Genomic DNA, 20,922 nt, shown 5'->3' on the forward strand with positions numbered 1-20,922 from the left:
AAACTGTATTAGTCTAGTGCATTTTTAGATTTGATTTTAATTATGAGAGCTCTATCAAATTGTACATTGATTTACCGTATTTTGAAATACCAATACTGTATTTGTTATCCGAGAAACAAAATTTGTTAACTGTTTTTTACATGTCCGTTTTTCAGTTAAAGTTAAACCCTTAACCCCCTGTGTACTGTCTTTTTTTTTACTGATATGGGATGGATTAGTTGTCGATTGTTTTCCTAGGATTACCAAAAGGCCACTTCCATTTTGGTATGATGATTGTTGGTAAAGTGTGTAAATTGGTTATATTTGCGCCATTAGTTAGGCAATTCAAATTATTTCTCATTTGGCATTAAGAAAAAGCAGGGCCATTGTCTTTTGTTCCCCATGCACCATAAGTTCACCCGAGTTCACCAATGAGATAATCATTAAAATATACTAGGTAAACTGGCCACTTTGTAAGCTTTAAAATTGACACTAAGCAGTAAAACATAGAATTCGAAACCGAATAACGATAGCAGCAGTCAGCAACTGGCTGCCAAATTTTTCCAACTAAATATATTTTTTGGATTTTGCTTAGTAGCTATATTTTGTAATAATTGGAAGTAAATTCACTTTATTTTTTACAAGACAATATTTGTTATTAGAAATTTCCAAATTTGTCGTGAAAAGCATAAGCCATGGTATTAGTTGAATTTCCAGAGTATCAGCTTGAAACTATATCGTACGAGTGGGCCAAAAAGTAAATAAAATTTTCAGACCGATATTCGGTAATAAGTAGATTTGTAAATGGAAATAAAAATAAATGCTATTATAATTATAAAGCTACGACGACGGAACAAGAAATTGCGCCGCGTAAATAAAAAGCTAAATCAAAATCAACTTGGTGTCGTCTATTCGCATAGCAAAATAAGATGTTGATGAGATGAGCAGTTTTACATTTGATTTGGTAACTGATCAAATAGATGGTAAGGATAAGACAAGTGTGGAAGCAGGATGTATGATGTGGTGAGAGGTTTTGCCGCTTTTGGTCGTTTTCTTCCTCTTACCAGGTACATAGTAGCCTACCACGAAGGTGTCCCAAATTTAATACACCTGGTACGGACTGGGTAAGGATGGCTCTATACACCAGCAATAGGCGCATCAAGTGTTGGATAGGATAGGACAGGAAGGATGCACACGCAAAGTCTGCTGGTTGACCGCAGATAGCCTGGAGTCATCAGCAATTCCCATCGTTACGCCTCCCTTTCTCAGCTGGCTGTGTAATGTAAATGACTAAATGTATAGGTTATTTTTGTTTCCTTCAAGCGAGTCTATATGGAAGTCCGGCGCAGAGCATTTATGTTCAAATGGATATATGGTGCCAGGCGGTGCGAATACTCGTTTTTTTTTTTTTTTTTACTGCCTGGTACGGCCGTCTCCCGTCCGGATCAACGTGCGCATATACATCAAGACGCTATAAGGTAGTTCAAAAAATTTAGCCTGCAGCTGAATTTGTTTAACGTTCAGCTCATTGCTACAACCCAAAGGTCCTGGGCGAGTATAAAAAGAGCGAAGGCTTTGTTGTGAAAGCACAGTTTGTCCCAAAACAACTAAACAAGCAGACGTGAAGCAGAGGAAGTCTTATTTGTTCAATTCTGACGTCCGTTCGATCAAATCGGTGAGTTACCTTCAAACAATTTAATATATTATTGGTCAAACTGCTGCTGATTCTTTTCTTTCAAATGTAATATACACTCGACATATGATGTTGCGCTGCAATGCCAATATAAATTCTCATCCATTTTTATTTTTCACTTTTGCAGAAAAATGAAGACGGGGTTAATGGTATTACAACTTATTCATCTGGTTTCTGTTACACTGGCTGCTGTTGTTCCAGCAGCAGTCGATGCTCAAGTCACCGCTGATGTAGCAGACAAGAAAGATAATGTCATAATAACGTTAACCGAATCAGTCGAATCCGCTGAATCTATCGAGTCACTCGGAAGCAACGATCCGAAATTAACCAGCGGTACTCCGGCGATAGAAGGAAATCAAGAAAAAGAGTCCGCTGAATCAACAGAGTCACCTGTATTAGACAACGATGTCCTGAAAACCTCCAGCACATTCCATCGTCGTTACCATTATCCAGCAAGATATCCTCAATACTATTATCGCCGACCAGTTGCTTCCGGCGGATATTACAACAGATATCCTCAGAGGCAGAGCGTCAATCGCTATTCATATTACAATCGGCAGCCAGTCTGGCCTTACACCCTGCAGGGTATAATAGACTGGGTGGGAGACGGCGGGGAGTACATACCCGAATAAGCGCTGGTGACGTAAGCGAGGAGCCAGAAGCAAACGTTCTGGAGGCAGCTATTAATTCACATTATACCTGCTGGACGACTTATTATTGACGCCACGGAAGTGACATGAGATTATATAAAACCATCACTTAAATATGCAGAAATAATTGTTGCAATTTTTTGATTTTGTTGTCTGTTATCTATTTTTATTCAAATTTCAAATACTTCATATATACATACTAAAGCTAAAAATTGTTACGTGAAGAAAAGATAAATGGCACCGAATCTGCGATTTTTATTCATGTTTTAAAATAATAACATGTACATATAAGCTAGTTAATAAGCATCTAAAATAGGAAACGGGTGGTTGGCCTATAATAACACACAGATAAAACCTGCATGGTTTACTCCTATTAGGGTCAACGGCAGGAAAACTAAAACTTCCGCAGCATTTGCCTCCAGCGTCCTTCCTAAACGTCGCTATATGCTGTAGGCATATAGCTTTTTCAAGGTTGGCAGTGTGCAGATTCGACAAGCAGGTCTTTATACATGAATCTCGTAATATTCTAATATACGTCTCGTAACTCTTTTTATGGTCGACAACAAGCCGCGAACCGCCTAAAACAAACATTTCGGAATTCCGTTCCAACAAGATTCCTTTGGTAATATCCTTCGGTAATTTTTTTAAACGTTAAAGAGACAGAAATAAAGGTTATGGTAGATTAATACATACTATAACGTTTGGAAAATTCTGTTTCCCTTTATTCTCTTTCATAATTGATTCTTTATAACTAATTGACTAATAATCTGTTAATAAAAAATATTATGAGTGGTGCGACTTAGGTGTGGCGGAGGCTTCGCCCCGCCACCCCACGTCGCACTTCATGTTTAGATTAAGTTTTAGCATCATTTATTACTATATGTTAAACATAACTTATAATTTAACCACCGCTGAAAAAATCTTAATTCAGGCATATAACCTAAGTGTTTTATGATCGGTTCCGAAATCGATACCGATGGTAGCGTCGCTAGCGATATTACCATTGCTTTACTTCGACTTTTGTTACATTATTTGGTGTACTCACCAACCGGGCCACGCATTCCCTTATATAAAAATGTCAATGTTGGTCTAATGGTTAGCAACTCGGGCTGCCACTCGTATTGTTTAGGGTTCGAATCTCGATCTCGAAAAAATAAATTTGTAATTTTTGAAAAATTACACTTAAAAAGCTTTCGGAGGTAAATGGAAGTGGAAGATCGGTGGTAACTCTTCACGACCACCAGAAGATCTTGATGACTGTGAAGAGGACAAGGGAAGAAGAGAGAGATGACCCAGAGCTTCAAAATGAGTATAATCAAACATTTTTAAAATGTTCCTCAACTTCTTGGTTGATGACTTACTGTTAAAAAAAAGGGGAATAGAAATTTTACTTGATCAAAAAAATTTATTAAAATCAAGATCATCATTTATTAAAAACAGTAAACAAAAAGAGGCAATAATAAGAACAATAAAGACGAAATCGAACAAGAACAATAAAAATCTAATCAAATATCATATTATGAAAACTTGTCTTGCTAGGGAAGATTCAAACTTTTTTTCTTTTTGTTTACACTGCTGAGCACTCACTGCACTGACAGTTGGAAGGTTAAGCAAACAAAAGCGAATTCACTGCCTAGGATTCGGCAACCAGCTAGGTAACAAATACGCAAATTACATTTTTAAAACAGTAATAAAAACAAATGAAAACCCCGTTACGCCATGTATCAAATTTTGACAGAATTATGTACAAAATTTGGTGACGATTGGTCATTCAGGGAAGAAACGTATAAAGGATAACTAAATGGACATTAAACCCTCTGAATTTCACTACTAGCAACTACTACCCTACCCCCTATACCCCACACCCTATATTGTTAAGGACCTTCGTATATAAATATACCTCAGGGATAATTGTGTTCATCTAGTATATGTATTAGTTATACGACCTCACGACGGCTGTGAAAGACTATGAGGAAAACAAACAATAACTAAATAAACCCATCATCCTCAAATAAATAAATCTTGGTATAGAAAAATGGAAGTATACTTAATTGCATCGATTGGACGTTATTTAGCCTGAGCCAATGTATCAGGCTGTGGTCTGATTCTTCAAAGGCAACAATTTTTATCATTAAAAATGTCTTCGCTTCGTAAGAAAAAAGAAAAACACGTTCCGCAGTTATAATCAAATCACGATCCAAATAACAGCAGCCAGCAACTGGCCGCCGTATTTCCAACTAAATTAATAAAAAACAAAAACAAAACGGCGGAAGTACAACCGTAATCTATCTCAATATTTTGAATGAGTATATAGGTTACCCGCTACACCTATTTATTTCTTTGACATCCATTGACATTGATATATCCACTGATGATAGAATTCGATGGATAATAACTGAATACAATGTAACAGAAATAGCAAATGTTCGAGATTCATTCATGACTGAATGTAATAGAAATATAGCAAATGTTAATAGTGGAACGGTTACTTTCGAGTAAACAGAAAACAATCAAGTACCAGCAAAAACGTAATAACAGTAAAAGCATAAGCTAAAAATACATGAAAAATACGTAACAGCAATTTCCAATCAATTACATTATAAATATTAAATACAACAAACTTGTTTATAAATTTCTTTTAAAGATTACTTTGACTTGGACAGGTAAAACTAAGACTAAACGAAGTAATCCTGAAGATAAGATTTATGAATAAATTTGATAATAAATGGAAGACAACAATTAGACCACTTAGTCCTTTACCCTTTATTTACGTGTGAATCGAAGTAGGGAAAGGACGTACTGGAAGATGTTGATAATGTCCAAGTAGAGAGTGAGGGCTGCGAAGATGTACTCTTCAGGGAAGATCGAGTGCTTGTGCTTTCCACCGAGCATCAATTGGGTGTCGTAGACTAGGTAAATGCTGAAAAGTAACGCGCCCAGCGAGGCATAAACGAGTTGGGTAACATCTCTGGGGATGCAAATGGCGACGATTCCGAAAATAATTAGAACGATGGCGCAAACAAAGAGGATTCCTCCATAAGCCGTGAAATTCCATTTAGTCTGCACAGCAAAAATGATGAGCGCAAAACAAACAGCCGAGCAGATACCGACGGCGATTAGCACTTCTTCCGACTGTAAGATAAATTTAAAAAAAAATGACTTTGAATAGTGGGTACAATTATACAACCAAAAATCACACCCATACGTACTTCGTAGGAAGCCGAGAAAGTGCCCAGCAAAAAACCTTCGCAAAGAGTGAAAAGTCCCAGTAAAATCATATTCAAAGGCCAGCGCCGTCGGAACTCGTGGCAACGAGCCAGAACGATTATAAGGCCGATGGCCATGAGAAACGCAATCAACCACATTTCCGGATGTTCAAATGAGTACAACTGGACGCTCGGTTCGTACACAAAGAGAGATATAATTGCCACCGTGATGGCAAGTTGCACCATTAAAATTGAGTACACCTTCCTGCAATGGTAGTTGTTGTTTTTTAATGATGGGATCGTGTATAGTAACTAGGCGTATGAAGCAAGTTTTGAATTCATACCTTACGAAAACCATACGGATAGACTGATCAGCGAAGGCAAACGCGGCATCGCCGAGCCCTCCGGATTCTGCTACACCGTACATTTTGTTGTCTGAGTCTAAAGGTGGTTGTTGGTCAGGTGGTTGACTTATTGGATTTATATATTGAGGTGGTGGCCCTGGAATGATTGAATGTATATTAGTACTTACATCCTTTTTTTTCAACATTTATTGAAAAGTGAAGACGAATTAATTACCTTGATCTACCCCCGGGACAGCCCAGTCGGAGCTTGGTTGCCCGGGCTGAGCAGAGTAAGTTGGGTTGTTTGGTTGAAAATTCATGTTTTATTTGAGTAGGAAAGGCCTTCCCTTATAGAGCAAAATGCATGAAATTTAAAGATGAATGTATGAAAGTTTAAAGAACACTTCCATATTCAAATATTTTATGATAAAGGTGATTTCCAAATTATCATTCTAGTATTCACAGCATCACAGGATACATAGGTTATTAGGTCATGTAAATGGAATCAATATTGGAATATTATTGAATCATGGGTCCATGCTGTTGCACAACTGTAATAGCATAAAAGAATCTTAATTTTGAACTGCGATCCTTCTAGAAACCCCATTGACGTAAAGAAACTGAAAAAAACCCGCTAATTAGACATTAGCATGAGATAGTTGGATTTCTTGACAACTATCAAGTCTTCGCTTGGTTTCTAACAAGCAGTAACAAGTAACAAGTCCGGCGCAGTTTTGTAGAGAATACGAAATTCGGTTATCTGGCACCTCAGGAAACTTGCCAATGGAAACTGATAGCTGATAGTTTGCCAAGTCTGGGTGTCCTGTGCGAATAGCCGTAAGCAGCGCACAGTCGCACACTTATTGATTTTCCTTGGGTGGAATTTATGAATGGTGACGCCGATTCGTAGGCCGTACTACACGTACCCTACTAGATGTAATTTTTCACGAAGATTCGATTAAAATAAAATAAAAGGAAAAAATCAAATCCACTAGGAGTCCCTGAAATAGATCCCCCAATTTTTAAACCAATAAGAATCTAATTTTGATTTCCTTTGGAAGTGCTAATCAATGTTTTAAAATTAAAAGTCCATCGCCAATGAAGTCACTAGGCCTAATAGCCTTCAACACGCTTCAAAAACATTTACCGAAGTTAACATCTTGGGGGGGGGGGAACTTTAATGGCATATTGAATCTTGGGTCCGTCTTATTGCACAACTAATGTACAGCTCTACAAAAGTAGCTTAAACTGCGATCCTACTTACAGCCGGAAATGGATAAATTTCTTGACAACAATGTGACTAAGTAAAGAAGAACAGCTAATAAATGGGTTATTAGTTGGCCCCTTACTTCGAATCGAAAAATATCCCCAATTTTATCTTTAAAGAGGTGTTTGAGTGATGCGTCATACCAGCAACAGACTAAGAAAGAAAGACAAGACTACACTGTCTTCCTCTAGAGCTCGCCGCTAGTGGCGGGACGTATGATTCAGGCGAGATTTTTTATAACAATACGAGTAACTTGAGCCCCGTCAAATCCGGGGAACTTTGGTCTAGCATAGAGTCGGACTCTTTTGCTATTCGCTTTTCTGTAGCTTAAGCTTAATAGCAGGTTGATCATCTGCCCATAATAAACTTTATCGTGGGAAATCTGCCCAGTCAGTAGATTCCCTACCTTGCTTGAAGATTACGTCATCACGGCGATGCTATAGACATCTGGTGGTGATGCAAATCTGGCTGTTGCCTCATCAAAGATTGCGTCATCACAGCGATGCTACAGACATCTGGTGGTGATTTGCGACTGACCAATCACAGCGTGTTCGCATTGGGACATGAATGTGCTCCTCCCCCAAAATGTTTGTGACATGAATAAGCTCCTCCCCCAAAAGCTTGTTCTTTTATTATATATGGATTCGTATGTTGCCCTATGAACGCGATGGGTCCACTTTATTACTTCTTCATATCAATATGCCAGGTTTTTTTTATTTTTCTCCATCTAGCTCAAGCGCACCGAATTCATGGACCCCCCGTTTTTTCCCCATCCCGCTATGGGACCTAAAAATCTGAAAAATTCAGGCCTATTCAGTTTTCTACTCCGGATTCGCCTATTTTTTCATAATTAAAATATTATCTACTGTTCAGAAAATATGTTATATTAAAGTTTTTTTTCAAATTTTGGCAATTTGGGGGGTTGGTCTTTGGTATTGCTTTTTGGAAAAAGCGAACATATGAAAAAAAAACTTAATTTTCCAAAAGTTTGCTCGGTCATCCCTTAACACAAATCCAAAAGGAATTTACATTCCGGATTAGATTGGCCGAGTTATTAGTAATCTAGTGAAGCCCTCATTTGGCCAATTTTCCACCCAGCCTAGTCACCATTTTTTATCACTCTCCCTCGCGCTCCTGGCGGATGACAGCCGAAGCATCCGAGTTGTCTGCACCTCGGGCTTCAAAATACTGGCCACTAGACTATATGTAGGGGGCCTACAGCATGTCCTACGGTATAAAGTGAAGGCCAAGAACGTGTAGTTTCGGCCTGATAAGGAAGGGTCAGTATATATTTCGAGATCCGACGCTTAAGGAAAATAAACTTTATCTTTCGCTTTATCTAGTTTAGCCACCCACCATCTTAGATCCTTCTGCGCTTCGAGCGAGAGCAAGCAATTGCTTTTTAGATTCGAATTAGCTCTTGTACCTTACTAAATGTTGAACCTTTGTAAACGACGGTAGTGCGCCTGTGCGAACGGGATTGCTGGAATTGCCCATGTAAAGTTTCCCATGATGGATGCTCTCTCTCTCAGCGAAACGACCTTCGCTAAGAACTGCTTCACACATAGCCTTAACTACTTCTATCTTGGCTATTGGCAATGCGAATGACAATCGGTTAGAATCGATAACCGGCCCTAAATATTCTAGCCTTTGTGCTGGTTCCAGTACAGATTTCTCAAAATTAATAATAAAACCCAAGTGCAGTAGCAAATCGATCATAAATTCAAGGTCTGCTAACATGCGCTTTCTAGATGTATTTAAAATTAAATGTTGTCCAAATATAGACGTGGATCGGATGCCGAGTTGCATGTATTTGCAATATCCAACTGTTTTTTTCCTCTCGGGCCTTTGTAGAGAACCTTACGTCCAGTTTTGGGGCTTCACAGAAAATTATTTGTCTAGAAAATCTAGCAGCGTTTTCTATGAAATGGTACCCCCTTCGTCATCCAACTCGAAAGCACATCACTCACCTCCTGAGGTACTATTAACGGTGCTGGATCCGCATTTCTACTTGGCTCTGTAGTCCTCTCCTTCGACGGACCCGGCTTGGGTGACACGGACTGCCGACGCACGATTTGATTTGGTGGCCGGTGGTGGTACCGTTGACTTTTCGGACTTACTGCTGCTTGGCCACCATGGGCGCTTATAGAATTTTTGTAGTCTATGCTGATCGTCTAAATCGTCCATAACAAAATCGTCTAATCCTTCCTCATTTTACGGCTCTTCTTCGTCAACGAAACTATCTTCGGTCCCTTGTAACAGGTTGCTAGGTCTCTCTGATTTCTCCCGTCGGGGAGCGACATCATTGTATTGACTTCTACCTCCCTGTTTGGCTAACGAATCCACCCGACGCTGGTCGTAGATTGGCCTACCTCCGTTTCTCGAATTTCTACTGGTCCCTTGCGAATGGAAATCCCTTTGATCAAACCCGTAATCTGGCCCTATTCTACCATAACCTTGCACGTAGTAAACGTTACAGCTGGGTAAAGCGCTTGATCCCGATAAAAATCACTCGGCGCAGAACGCAAGGATGACGTTTCTCTCTTTTGAAAACGCGACTCATAATAGTCACCCCGTGTACCCAATCGTTCAACAAGGTCCCTTTCCTGCTGCTGTCTCTCTAAGTTATGCGATCCGTGGGTCAAACCAAAAGTCTCTATACCTGCCACTAAACCAGACATATTTACGCTGTTAGAGCTAAAATATGTCTGAGGATATGGGGCGTTGTCGGGCCCAACACGAGTACGATGTTTTTTCTTAAAACAGTTGAAATATATGTGTCTACACCCTTAGGGTTTAGCACAATGTTTTTTTATCGATTTTTTTCTCATTTCGCAGCACTATTCCATTGTTACCTATTTGATCGCAAAATTTTAGTATCGTACCCTGGATGATGCAAATATGATGCAGATGCAACGTGAACAAAATCTTTGAATGCAGGATCACTAATTCCAACACACCTAGTCTGCGTAGAGAAATCTTGACAAATGGCGTTCGCCTAGGCGATAGTAGAAAAAGTTTGTGGATTGTGGTTTTCCACAATTTCCCAATCATGTACTTCGTCACAGAAGAGTTAAGAAAGTCGATGGTGGCAGACTTGAGAATGGTGGTGTAAAGGTCGACACAACGGAATCATTGTGTCACCAACACGAAGAACTTAAATACTATGAGGCGACTTTACTCACAATGTCAAAGTGAAGTGTCTAAGACCAACGGGAATAATTAAGGCTAAACGATGTATTGATAACGGACAGATCATACAATAAGGTGAACTAATAATATTAAATAGTGAGACGATAAATAGGTGAGACAATACTACTGGTATGGAGAAAATGTGGTAGCGGGCTGAGCGGTTAGGCTTGTCGAGAAACGGCAAGTTTCGAGGTACAGTTGGAAAATGGCACTTAGCTTAAATAACAGGCACTGAGCACAAGGGAAAAATATAACTAATACAATACCAAAAGGAGAGTGCGACTGGAACACAATGGTAGTGTGAATGCCGTGGGAGAATGCAGTCCAGAATAACATTTACATACAGTTTTTATACTAATTCTGGCTGCACGGTTAGCATAGGCCTAGAGAGGAAGTATAGGGAGCAGACATGTTTAGGCCTAGAGAGGATAGTATAGGGAAACGTGAGCAGACACGTTAAGACATGGCAAGAGCGGAGACGGACGAAAAGGGAGTTTGTTATTGAAAAGCGTTGAAGGAAAAAGGAAAATATATTTATATAGTGTCATAAAAGATAAAAGTACGCCTAAAGTTAATATAGCGAAAAAGGAAAGGGGATAGTAAAAAGGGAAAGGGATGGGGCGAGTTGGCGGCAGAGATGGGGCGAGTTGGCGGCAGATTCAAATGGTAGCAGCCTCCTCTGGTATGAGATGGAGAATAGCGGAAGCGACATCTAGTAGTCGACGTTAGAGATTGTCTTGTAGAAAGGGAAAGTAACAAGGGAAAGGGGTGGAGCGAGTTGGCGGCAGATTCAAATGGTAGCAGCCTCCTCTGGTATGAGATGAAGTATAGCGGAAGCGACATCTAGTAGTCGACGTTAGAGATTGTCTTGTAGAAAGGGAAAGTAACAGAAAACGGGAGTCGACCGAGCGTTCTGTTACATCGCTCCCGGCCCTATGAGATTACGTCACGGAATCTAAACAGCAGACGGATCGTATTCAGAATGATTCTGATCATCATCCAAATAGTAAGATCCTTTGAAGTGGTCAAATTTTTCTTTTAAATATTGCAGCAGTCTCGAGGCTCCGCAACAATTTGTAGCGATGCAAATGGCCACGCCAAAAATAAGGGCACAAATTAGAGTGACGATAAGAAGGAAGAAACGGAAGTTCCCAAAAGCTGTGTTGGTTTTTTCAATTGCCGTAACAATGATGTTGGATGCACCAATGGTAGTATCTTGTGTAGATCCTTTTGCAGAATGTTCATTGATTGAGGCCGTCAGGTCGGCTATGATATCCATTGGGCTGGTCTGTGATTCAGCATACGCAGGATTTGAACGTTGATGATATTCGAAGAAAGTAACATCAGTATAGCGAAAAGCGTCTGCCAAATCACGTTGAGGAACGACGAGAGAAGTCTCAACCGGTTCCCAAGTATTATTGCGGAAGGCGTGGAGACGATCATTAAAATTCACGGTCCCGCTAGTCCAATAGCAGGGAGTGAAATTTGTCAGTTCCCATCCGGTCCGGCTGACAGTAAAATTTTTTGAAACGAGGCTGCGCGCCACAAATAGTGATTTCAGTAGTAAAGTTGACAGGAATGGGTGTGTATTAAATAGCTGACACATCCGGTGCTGTTGGCACTACTTGCGAATGTTTGATGTGACGTTGTTCTTCGGATGATGCGAATTTAATCGTTTTCTTTGATGAACAGTTAATAATGATGAGGAGCAACATGATTTGGGATTAATGGAATACGCGTTTAACATATGCATAGTAGTGTAAGTAAAAGAATTTTAAGTATAGGAATAAGTAATAATAAATAAGTAAGTTAAAAAATAGTAAGAGGAAAAGAGAGAAAGAGAGGAAAAGAGAGGCGCGAAAAGAACAAGGCGACAAAAAGGGACATATTTTTATCATAGGGAAAAATGGAAGGTATAATTGACACTATATTGAGGACCCATGGCTGTTTCCTTTCCCCCAAAAATGTTTTACCCAAAATACGGAGGAGAAAAATAGAGAAGGTAGAAAGGTGAGGTGTCTGGGGAGGTGGACATTTTTTCCGCGAGCTTATCGGTGGAAGGGAGGGCGAAGAAAGTAAACAATAGAACGATTGGACATATCAAATGCAGTTGCTTTTTCAGCTTTCGATGAGCGAAGGAGTGTGTCAAGAGAAGTGGAGAAGAAGAGATGCATATAGATATCGACCCGAAAGAAGAGAGAAAATAAAATGTTTTAAGTTCATTGACGTGATTTGTGTGAAAGTGATATGTGAATGTATGTGATTGCATGGATAGAAGGGTGTTTTTTTTTTGTTTTGATTTGTTTCGTTTGTTGTTGAAATACATTGTTATACATTTGATTGTAAAATTTTGATTTGATATGATTGATTTGATTGGCAAGTATGCATTAATTTTTTTTTATTGTTGTTTGCTTTTTTTTTTTTTTGTATTTTAATTATTCTTTTTACTTGAATCATTTTTTTTTCTACAATTTTTTTGTTTTTGTTTTTTTGTTTTGTTTTTGTTTAGTTTTTTTATTTATTTATTTTTCCAAAGAGAATTAACGAAGTTAGAAGGGAGAGTATTTCTTAAAGCGGAAGACCCTAGCTCTATTTCATTATAAGTTTCATTTCCGGGTCACTTGTCAATTGGGGGAAAAAATAAAAATGTTGAACTGGCACAATGCTCACGGTGGCCGTTTCAGAATACACCGTTTTTTCTTATTGCTCAAAGTTAACGGCGGGAGTATATAGTCACAGCTGGCACAATTGTCTTCAAGAAAAACACATTTTTATTTTCTGCACATTGATTTCCGTCGGGTAGTATTTGCGCGCACTATACGATTTCGACATTTGATTCCGTCTTTCATGAGTGCCTGTAGAATTTTTTCCTTATCGTTTCCGAATTTTTGTTTTGTTTTGTGCAAGTATATATTTTTCAAAATTTTCGTTTCACTTTTATTTATTATTTTTATTGTTGGTGTAGGCTAAAGACATCTGGTCTCGCGCTGAATGTAAATTGCTTGGTTGTGTTTTTTTTTCACTTCATACTTTCAAAGTATGCATATTGATTTAATTTTTTTTTGTGGAGGAAATATACTGAACACATCTTTCTAATAAACTTTTTTTTTTCTAAACTTCCGCAATTAAACGCGATTTCGGCTTGATAGCCGACCTCGGTCGTAAACGCGGACGTTCAATAGGGTTTGGAATATTTTCGTTATTGTTAATAATTGTGACAATGAGAGATAAGGGACGGGGGTGTGGTATGTATACGGGTGGGTTATCAAATTCTATTTCGTCCTGATTAAAAAGAGGAATATCTACGTCGTCGTTTAGCTCGACTGAAATATCATTACTAGGTATATTAATTACAGGGGGATTGAAATCAAGAGCAGGTTCAGTCTCTACTGGATCAACAGAGTTATTTTCCTCAATACTTTCAATATCAGATTCATCATGGGAATCCCAATCAGTCTGAGTGGCTATTTGTTTACGAAAACGTTCTCTCGGTTCGACTGTTGACTCCATCTCAGGCATGGGTTCATCAGTCCATAACATCGTTTCGAACAAAGGTTTAAGTCTATTGCTATGCACAAGTTTAATTTGAAATGAACTATCAGCTATTTCGACTGTATGATTATTATTTACTTTGATAACTCTGTAAGGGCCCTTAAACTTGGAAGTAAATTTTTTATTATCGCCTTTTGTTACTTCCCTTATATCTAGTAAAACTCTATCGCCCGGTTTGTAATTATGAAGTAAAGCCCGCTTATTGTACTGCTCTCTTTGTCGTTCCCGCGCTTTTACATTATATTCATGCGCCCTTTGAAAACTATAGCGGAGTCTTTCCAAAAGGGAATCGACGTAATTAGAGGAGGGGACTGGTTCTGGGACCGCCCCTAAAATTTTATTAATGGGAAAGTTGACATCGCGACCAAAACACATGTAATACGGGCTCTCATTTGTAGAAGAATGTATTGATGAACGATATGCAAAGCATACTTCACCCAACACATCCTCCCAATTTTCATGCTGCCCGTCAACTAATTCCTTTCGTAACATTGTCGTCATAGTACGATTAAAACGCTCGGTTTCCCCATTACTAGCTGGGTTATAAGATGTAGTAAAACGTTGTTCAATATTTAACTTTTGACAAAAATATTTCATTAATTTAGAAGTGAAATTTGGGCCTCGATCGGATACAAGCGCCAGAGGCGGTCCGTGCATTAAAACAATATTTTTATATATACATTCCGCAGTTGTGCGAGCCGTTTGATCAGGCAAAGCGACTGCCGTCACGAATTTAGTAAAATAATCAGTCATTACACATATACAGTTATTGCCGTTTGGCGAGATGGGGGAAATTGGGCCTAAAAAGTCTATACCAATTATCTGAAATGGAGCTTTAGCTAGCTCATGAGGAAAAAGATAAGCTCGCAGCTTAGATTTAGAGTTGGCTATACATGTTTCGCAAGTTCTACAATATTCTTTTATATCAGGCAAAATTGTCGGCCAATAATAACTAGTTTTAATTTTTAAATAAGTGCGTAAAAATGCTAGATGACCTCCTGAAAGTGGGCTATCATGCATTTCTTTTAAAATAGTAGGCCTAAGAATGAGGGGAAGAACGACCTGTTGGCAAGGAATATTTCGCCTACTTTTTTCCGTCGGCTCGCCGATCCGATAGAGTATGCGATTCTTTACAAAATATAGCTCAATTTCTTTTGCCCATATAGGCCGTTTCTTGTCGTCTTTTTCCGAGAGAAATCCATTCTCAAGATAATTATTTATTGCTTGACAAAGAGGGTCAGCTGCTTGGCTAGCCCAAATATCAATTTCTGAATTTTCTATTCGAACATGAGAAACGCGAAGGCGTGAAAGGCAATCCGCATTTTGGTGAATACGGCCAGGCCTATACTTTATTTTGTAATTAGTGCCCGCAAGCAGAATAGCCCATCTTCCCAATCTCCCATTATTGTCTTTTTGATTTTCTAGCCACTGCAAGGGTCGATGGTCACTAATGACGGTAAAAGGTTTGTCAAGCAGGTAGTGACGAAAATGTTTAATAGAAAATACGACGGCTAAAGCTTCTTTTTCTACTGTAGCATATTTTTTCTCCGACGGCTTTAGCTGTCTACTAGCGTAAGCGATCGGTTTCTCAACACCATCTTGTATGTGTGAAAGAACTGAGCCGATTCCATAATCGCATGCATCAGTAAATAATAAAAATTCAAGGTTGAAATCAGGATATGCCAAAACGGGAGGCGTGACGAGACAAGTACGCAGCGTGTCAAACGCCTTTTGGTCAATATCCTCCCAAATAAAAGAATTTTTTAACGCATCTTTATGTGTTTTTGCCGTTAAAGGTTGCGCTATTGTGCCAAAATTTGGAATAAAGCGCCTATAATAACCAGCAAGCCCTAAAAACGATCGTACTTCGTCGGCTGATACCGGCGTTTTATAATTAGCTATCTTTTCTATTTTTTCTGGATCTGGGCCTATTCCATCTCGTGAAATAATGTGACCCAAATATTTAACAGATTTTTTTATAAATTGACATTTCTTTAATTTTAATTTTAATCCCGCATTTTGTATTAATGTAAAAACTTCTCTAATATCTTCAATATGGCTTTCGAACGTATCGGAATAAATAATGACGTCATCCAAATAGACTAAAGCTTTAACTCCCGAGACGTCTCTCAGAATATAATTCATTACTCTTTGAAAGGTGGCTGGCGCATTACAAAGCCCGAAAGGCATTCTAATAAATTCATAAAGGTTGTTTTCTACGATAAAAGCAGTTTTTTCTTTCGACGGGTCATCTAACTCAATCTGCCAATACCCTGAGGCAAGGTCAAGTGTAGTGAAAAATTTTTTCCCATAAAGTCTATCCAACGTACTGTCGATGCGCGGAAGAGGAAAAGAATCTTTTTTTGTTAAGCTATTTAATTTACGATAATCTATGCAAAATCTAAGTTCTCCACTTTTCTTTTCAACTAAAATAACTGGCGCCGCCCACGGAGAGGTGGAGTGTTGAATAACATTCGTAGCCATCATTTCTTTAATTTGTCTCTCTAGCTCCTCCTTCTGTTTCCTCCCCGTCCGATAGGGACGAAGTCGAATAGGCCCTTTCCCTTGGGTGTCAATTGAATGTTTTATCAACCCAGTACTACCAAGTTCAGAATTTTCCGTCGCAAAAAGTTTCGGAAAATCGCGCAATAATTCAGCAATAGGTTCTTTAAATTCAGCATCTACATCTGGATCAGTCTTTGATTCTTTAATTTTAATATCATTCTCTTGCTCGGCATCAGCTGATTGCCAGCTGGTGGAGACTTTCCCCACCATTAGACAAGAGAACTCAATAGTTCCAAGAATAAATTTCCTTGGCAATAGAATCGATTGATTATTTTTATTTTCCAGCTCTATGAGGTATTTCCCGTCTATACTAACATTATTAACGAAACTTTGGATACAAATTCCCTCCGGCAACTGTGCATTCGGAGAGAATAAAAAGATTGAGAGGGGAGCTATCACATCGGATTGCCCTTGAATCTCAGCCTCCACCACCTGAGAGGTGAGGGGGGCTATCCTAACATTTCCGACCGAGGTCATTAATGTCTCGGATATTTCTTTTTCAACAGATACACACGCCCCTTGATTAACAATCAAATGATCCTCTGATTTATCGCGGGCTAAAAATATTGTCTTTGAGCGGCCATCGAACACAAATTCGTGATTAATGGCGGCATCTTGACCGATTACACATAACTCAGAAATACCGTTCGTGACGATAAATTCCTGATTTAATACATGATTACCATATACGATTGGTAAAGTAATAACCCCTTTTGTTAATAAGGGCTTATTATTGATATCGAACAAATCGACATCAGATTCGGAGCAAATTAATTGTTGGGGCGACATCGCACCTGATTCAGAGCAATTAATTTGGTCCGAAACAATTTTATTGAATACATTTATGTGGAGCAGACTTCTTGCTGCGCCCGTGTCAAACAAGGCTTTAAACGGATAATTAAAAATTTTCATAGAAATACGGGGTGCTGAATTTTTGCTGAAAGCGGTAACTTGTGCCATTAGTCTAGGTTTTGAGGGAAATTGTGGCCTAATTTCGACTGCCCTATTACAGTCGGCCCTTACGCGTTTCGCTGAGTCTGTAAAAACCCAGGCGGCGCCGGTCGAATAATATTTGGTCTATTCGGACATCCATTAGCCCTGTGGCCAGTATTCTTACAATAAAAGCAAACGTTTGCATCCAAGGCCTGCCGTTGATTACGGTAGCATGTTTCTATGTTATGATTTGTCAACCCGCAGTTTGTACATTTCATTCCACTTTGCTGTGGGCGAATTGGTTGCTGAAACGTTGGTTGGGGGGACTGAAAAGGACGGGGCGGTTGCTGAAACCGTTGATTCGTTTGCTGGGTTGGCTGCTGAATTGCCTGAGAGAAAGTGCGGAGAGGCTGCGGAAATTGCGGAACGGGGGGTTGGAGGGAAAAGTCTAACGGTGGAAAATTTGGATTTGGATAATGGGAAGGCTGACTGTCAAAAAGATATGTTTCCCTCCCGACGGGTTGTTGAAATCTAGTGTTTGGCCGTTGCTTATTAAAATTATTTCTGGGAGCGGAGGTTTGATGATTTTGCTGATTAGATTGCCCAACGCTATTCTGATTAAGAGAAATATTTGTTTCCATGTTTGCTTGCATTAGGCCTCGAAGGTCAATGATCGATTCAGTTAATCGGTCCAATCGATTATCAAAATTTGAATTTTGGACCGAATTATTATATAAATTTGCCTCCGCAGGCTTATTTCCCATTTTAAGACTGGTTGCAATGGCACAAATTGTTTCGTTTTGTTTTTCTATTGCCTGAACTATGAGAGAATCTTTCTGATCGTTAGCTGCTACTGCGTTGACAAATATTTTTTGGTCTTTGCTGTGCTGGTCTAACTGTACTCTTTTCGCATATTTCTGAGTTACTGCTACAAGTTCCTCAAAAGAAAAGACTTTTTTGTAGCGTACAATATGTTGTAGCTCATGCTCTAGGCCTTGCAAAAATTTCTGACGGAGAAAACGTAGCTGAGTCGCTTTTTCTTCCGCTGACTCAAGTTTGTTTGAAGGATAAGCGCGCTGATATATTGTTTTTAAACGAAACGCGTAGTTTAAAATATTTTCTTTAGGCTTTCGTTGTATTTCATCGAATTTAGTCTGATAATAGTCGGAATCTTCGTCGCCATGAAAGTTTTCTTGAAAAAGGGATTTGATACTACTATATTCTGTGTTGCCACTTTCCATTATATTCTGTAATAGGTCGTATGCTTCTCCTGACATTTTAGTCGATAGCATATTGACTATATCTGCGTTATTCCAATTTGACATTGCGACTACGTTGTCAAATAATTTAATCCAGCGATCAAAACGAACAGCTGGACTTCCAGTATAATTTTGAATCTGATTCAACATGGTCATAGCTCCTCTTCCTTTATGAGTATCCGAAAAATTTTGGCTTGGTCTATTGGGACTACTAGCTTTTTTGGGAGAAGGGCTTCTTATTGAAGAAGAATTATTATTGCCTTTTGGTTTGAGGCTTTTAAGAGTGTCACGAGATGGCTGATATTCAACGAAGAAGGTTGATTCGTCGGTATCTGATGATTGTGTGTCAGACTCTCTTGGTCTATAATCGTTACTTCCTCTACCTGCCCATCCACTGGGATTTCTTTCGTCGCTTCTTCTTTTATAGTCTCCTTCCTTTCTAGCCCTACGGGGAGGTTCATCGACTGTTCGATGTTGCTCGAAAAAGCTGGGTTTTGGGCGAGTGGAATCGGCAGCCATTTTCTCCTTGTTATATTTCCCTTTATCGATTCTTTCTTTCCCCCCGTAACTTGTATTTTTGATACTAGTTTTACTGGGCTCTGTTGGTCTATTTGATTGCTCGGTGTTGGAATTTCGCTCAACAAAGTCTCTATCTGTATTTGGATTTCTGCTTTCTGTTCGTGCAGCGAACGAGTCAAATCTGCCGATATTGCTGCAGAAATTAAATACTTTCTCTGATACTGTATCTTCGTCTGGGGATTTTTGATTAACTTCGTTTGTCGCGCAAGCGCCTGATAGATAATTGGGAGTGTCGATGTCGGAAGAATGCACTCCTGATCTTGGATAATTAGGCTGAAAAGGCGCAATAAATTCGCTCCCAGAAACGACGGGAAAATACGGCAATCGCTCAGATTTATTGTGCTGATTGTCAGGTTGTAACGAAAAATTAACTTTCTTTTCGCTGCGTGGTGTTGACAACTCAATATCGACGATAGTCGTTTGAGTGGGTGGTAAAGAGAGAAAATTCCCTGCTGATTCGGGACCCAAACAAGACTGATCGTTTCTAATTTGGTTTTGAATATTCTCACTTCCTGTAGGAATTCCCAAGTCGCGTTGATGAATTCTATTATCGTTATTAGCTCGTTCACTGCACAATTCGCATATACAGCTAAAAGGGCTGTCGTTTCTAACGCTTGAGTCCAAGTCCCCGTCGGCTTGTCGTTTAAACGGATTAATCTCGGAAGGATTTGGAAAACCGGGAGAGGAAGAGGGAAATGGGAAAATCGGTCGAACGGATTCCTGATAGCTGTTTTGAAAAATTCCCGAAGTGGGGAAATATCTGTTACTACTGGCCCCTTCTTCAAGATAACCGTAATTGACTTTATTATCTCTGAGCTCGTCTTGTAATTTGGGCGGGGCTTTTTTAGTTCGTTGGTCACCAAATACTCGTATTTGCTGCGAATTGATTGTATTTCGACCGTCTTCGTTTCCATGGGAAATGGTTTGTTTAATGGGAAATTCGATAATATCCTCAACTGATTCTTCCTCTCCCCCTACAGCGATACTATGCTTTCCCAGTTCACTTATAACGTTATCGAAATGAATATACGGTGTGTAAGTTATCGGGTTATGAATGGCCTCGATAGTCGAATTATTAAACGCTATCGGCGTAGGCAAAACTGTGGGGGGAAGATTGCGTATTAATCCACCAATACGATTAAGAATGTCAAAAAGAGTATCTTCTTCTTCAACAGCTGATTGACAATCGATGCCGTTGGCAGTCGTGATTAAATTGTGATTAGTTACTGAAATCTCCGCGTTATTTTGAATAAAAATTGTCTTATTTTCAGTATTTTTAACAGGCAAATTTGAAATTTCGTTTACAGTTAGATCTTCTGGTATTTCAATAATAGTATCGGTTGTGCCAGAAGATTTTTTAATTATACTAGTTTGCCCCACACTAGTACGGTTAGACTGAACGGTCCCTGGTGATTCAATTACTGAAGGAACAGAAATAATCGGCTCAATTTCTTTTGGAGAAATGGAACGGTCAAACGCAAGCTTTTTAATCGGAGAAATAGTCGATTCAACTTTAGATTTTTTCGGCGACGGGGAAAAAAAACTAACGAATTTTTCAGTAAAAGATTTTGAAGTTCCCTTATTTACGTTTCGTTTAAACAAATATTCAGGATCGGGAATACTTTTTAGTTGGACATAATTCTTATTTGATCGAGTAGGTCTATTAATAACACGAGTGTCTATTGTTTGGCGCTTTTGAACGG

General features: G+C 39.1%; 2 protein-coding genes and 1 long non-coding RNA gene across 4 annotated transcripts in view; 1 reads left to right on the plus strand and 2 right to left on the minus strand.

Annotated features, from left to right (window-relative positions):
- LOC124344296 (protein lifeguard 1-like) overlaps nucleotides 1-20,922 on the minus strand; it is a 122,443-nt gene that overhangs the window by 47,676 nt on the left and 53,845 nt on the right. The window contains exon 1 of one of the 2 annotated variants that reach the window (XM_046797799.1): nucleotides 7,222-7,322. The exons of the other annotated variant lie outside the window; for it this stretch is intronic. The gene's annotated coding sequence lies outside the window, so the exon portion shown is untranslated. Of the gene's footprint in view, nucleotides 1-7,221; nucleotides 7,323-20,922 lie in introns of those variants that run through there. 2 annotated transcript variants of the gene reach the window in all.
- Nucleotides 1,570-2,574, plus strand: LOC124344304. The gene is made up of 2 exons (XR_006919651.1): nucleotides 1,570-1,654; nucleotides 1,800-2,574. It is a non-coding gene; the product is annotated as an uncharacterized LOC124344304 (long non-coding RNA).
- LOC124342189 (protein lifeguard 1-like) lies at nucleotides 5,086-6,192 on the minus strand. The gene is made up of 4 exons (XM_046795152.1): nucleotides 6,108-6,192; nucleotides 5,873-6,029; nucleotides 5,532-5,793; nucleotides 5,086-5,454 (listed from the first exon to the last, which is right to left on the minus strand). The coding sequence occupies exons 1-4, from the start codon at nucleotides 6,190-6,192 to the stop codon at nucleotides 5,086-5,088; spliced, it is 873 nt and encodes a 290-aa protein (XP_046651108.1).

This window comes from Daphnia pulicaria, chromosome 6 (genome assembly GCF_021234035.1).
Source record: "Daphnia pulicaria isolate SC F1-1A chromosome 6, SC_F0-13Bv2, whole genome shotgun sequence".
NCBI lineage: Eukaryota > Metazoa > Arthropoda > Branchiopoda > Diplostraca > Daphniidae > Daphnia > Daphnia pulicaria.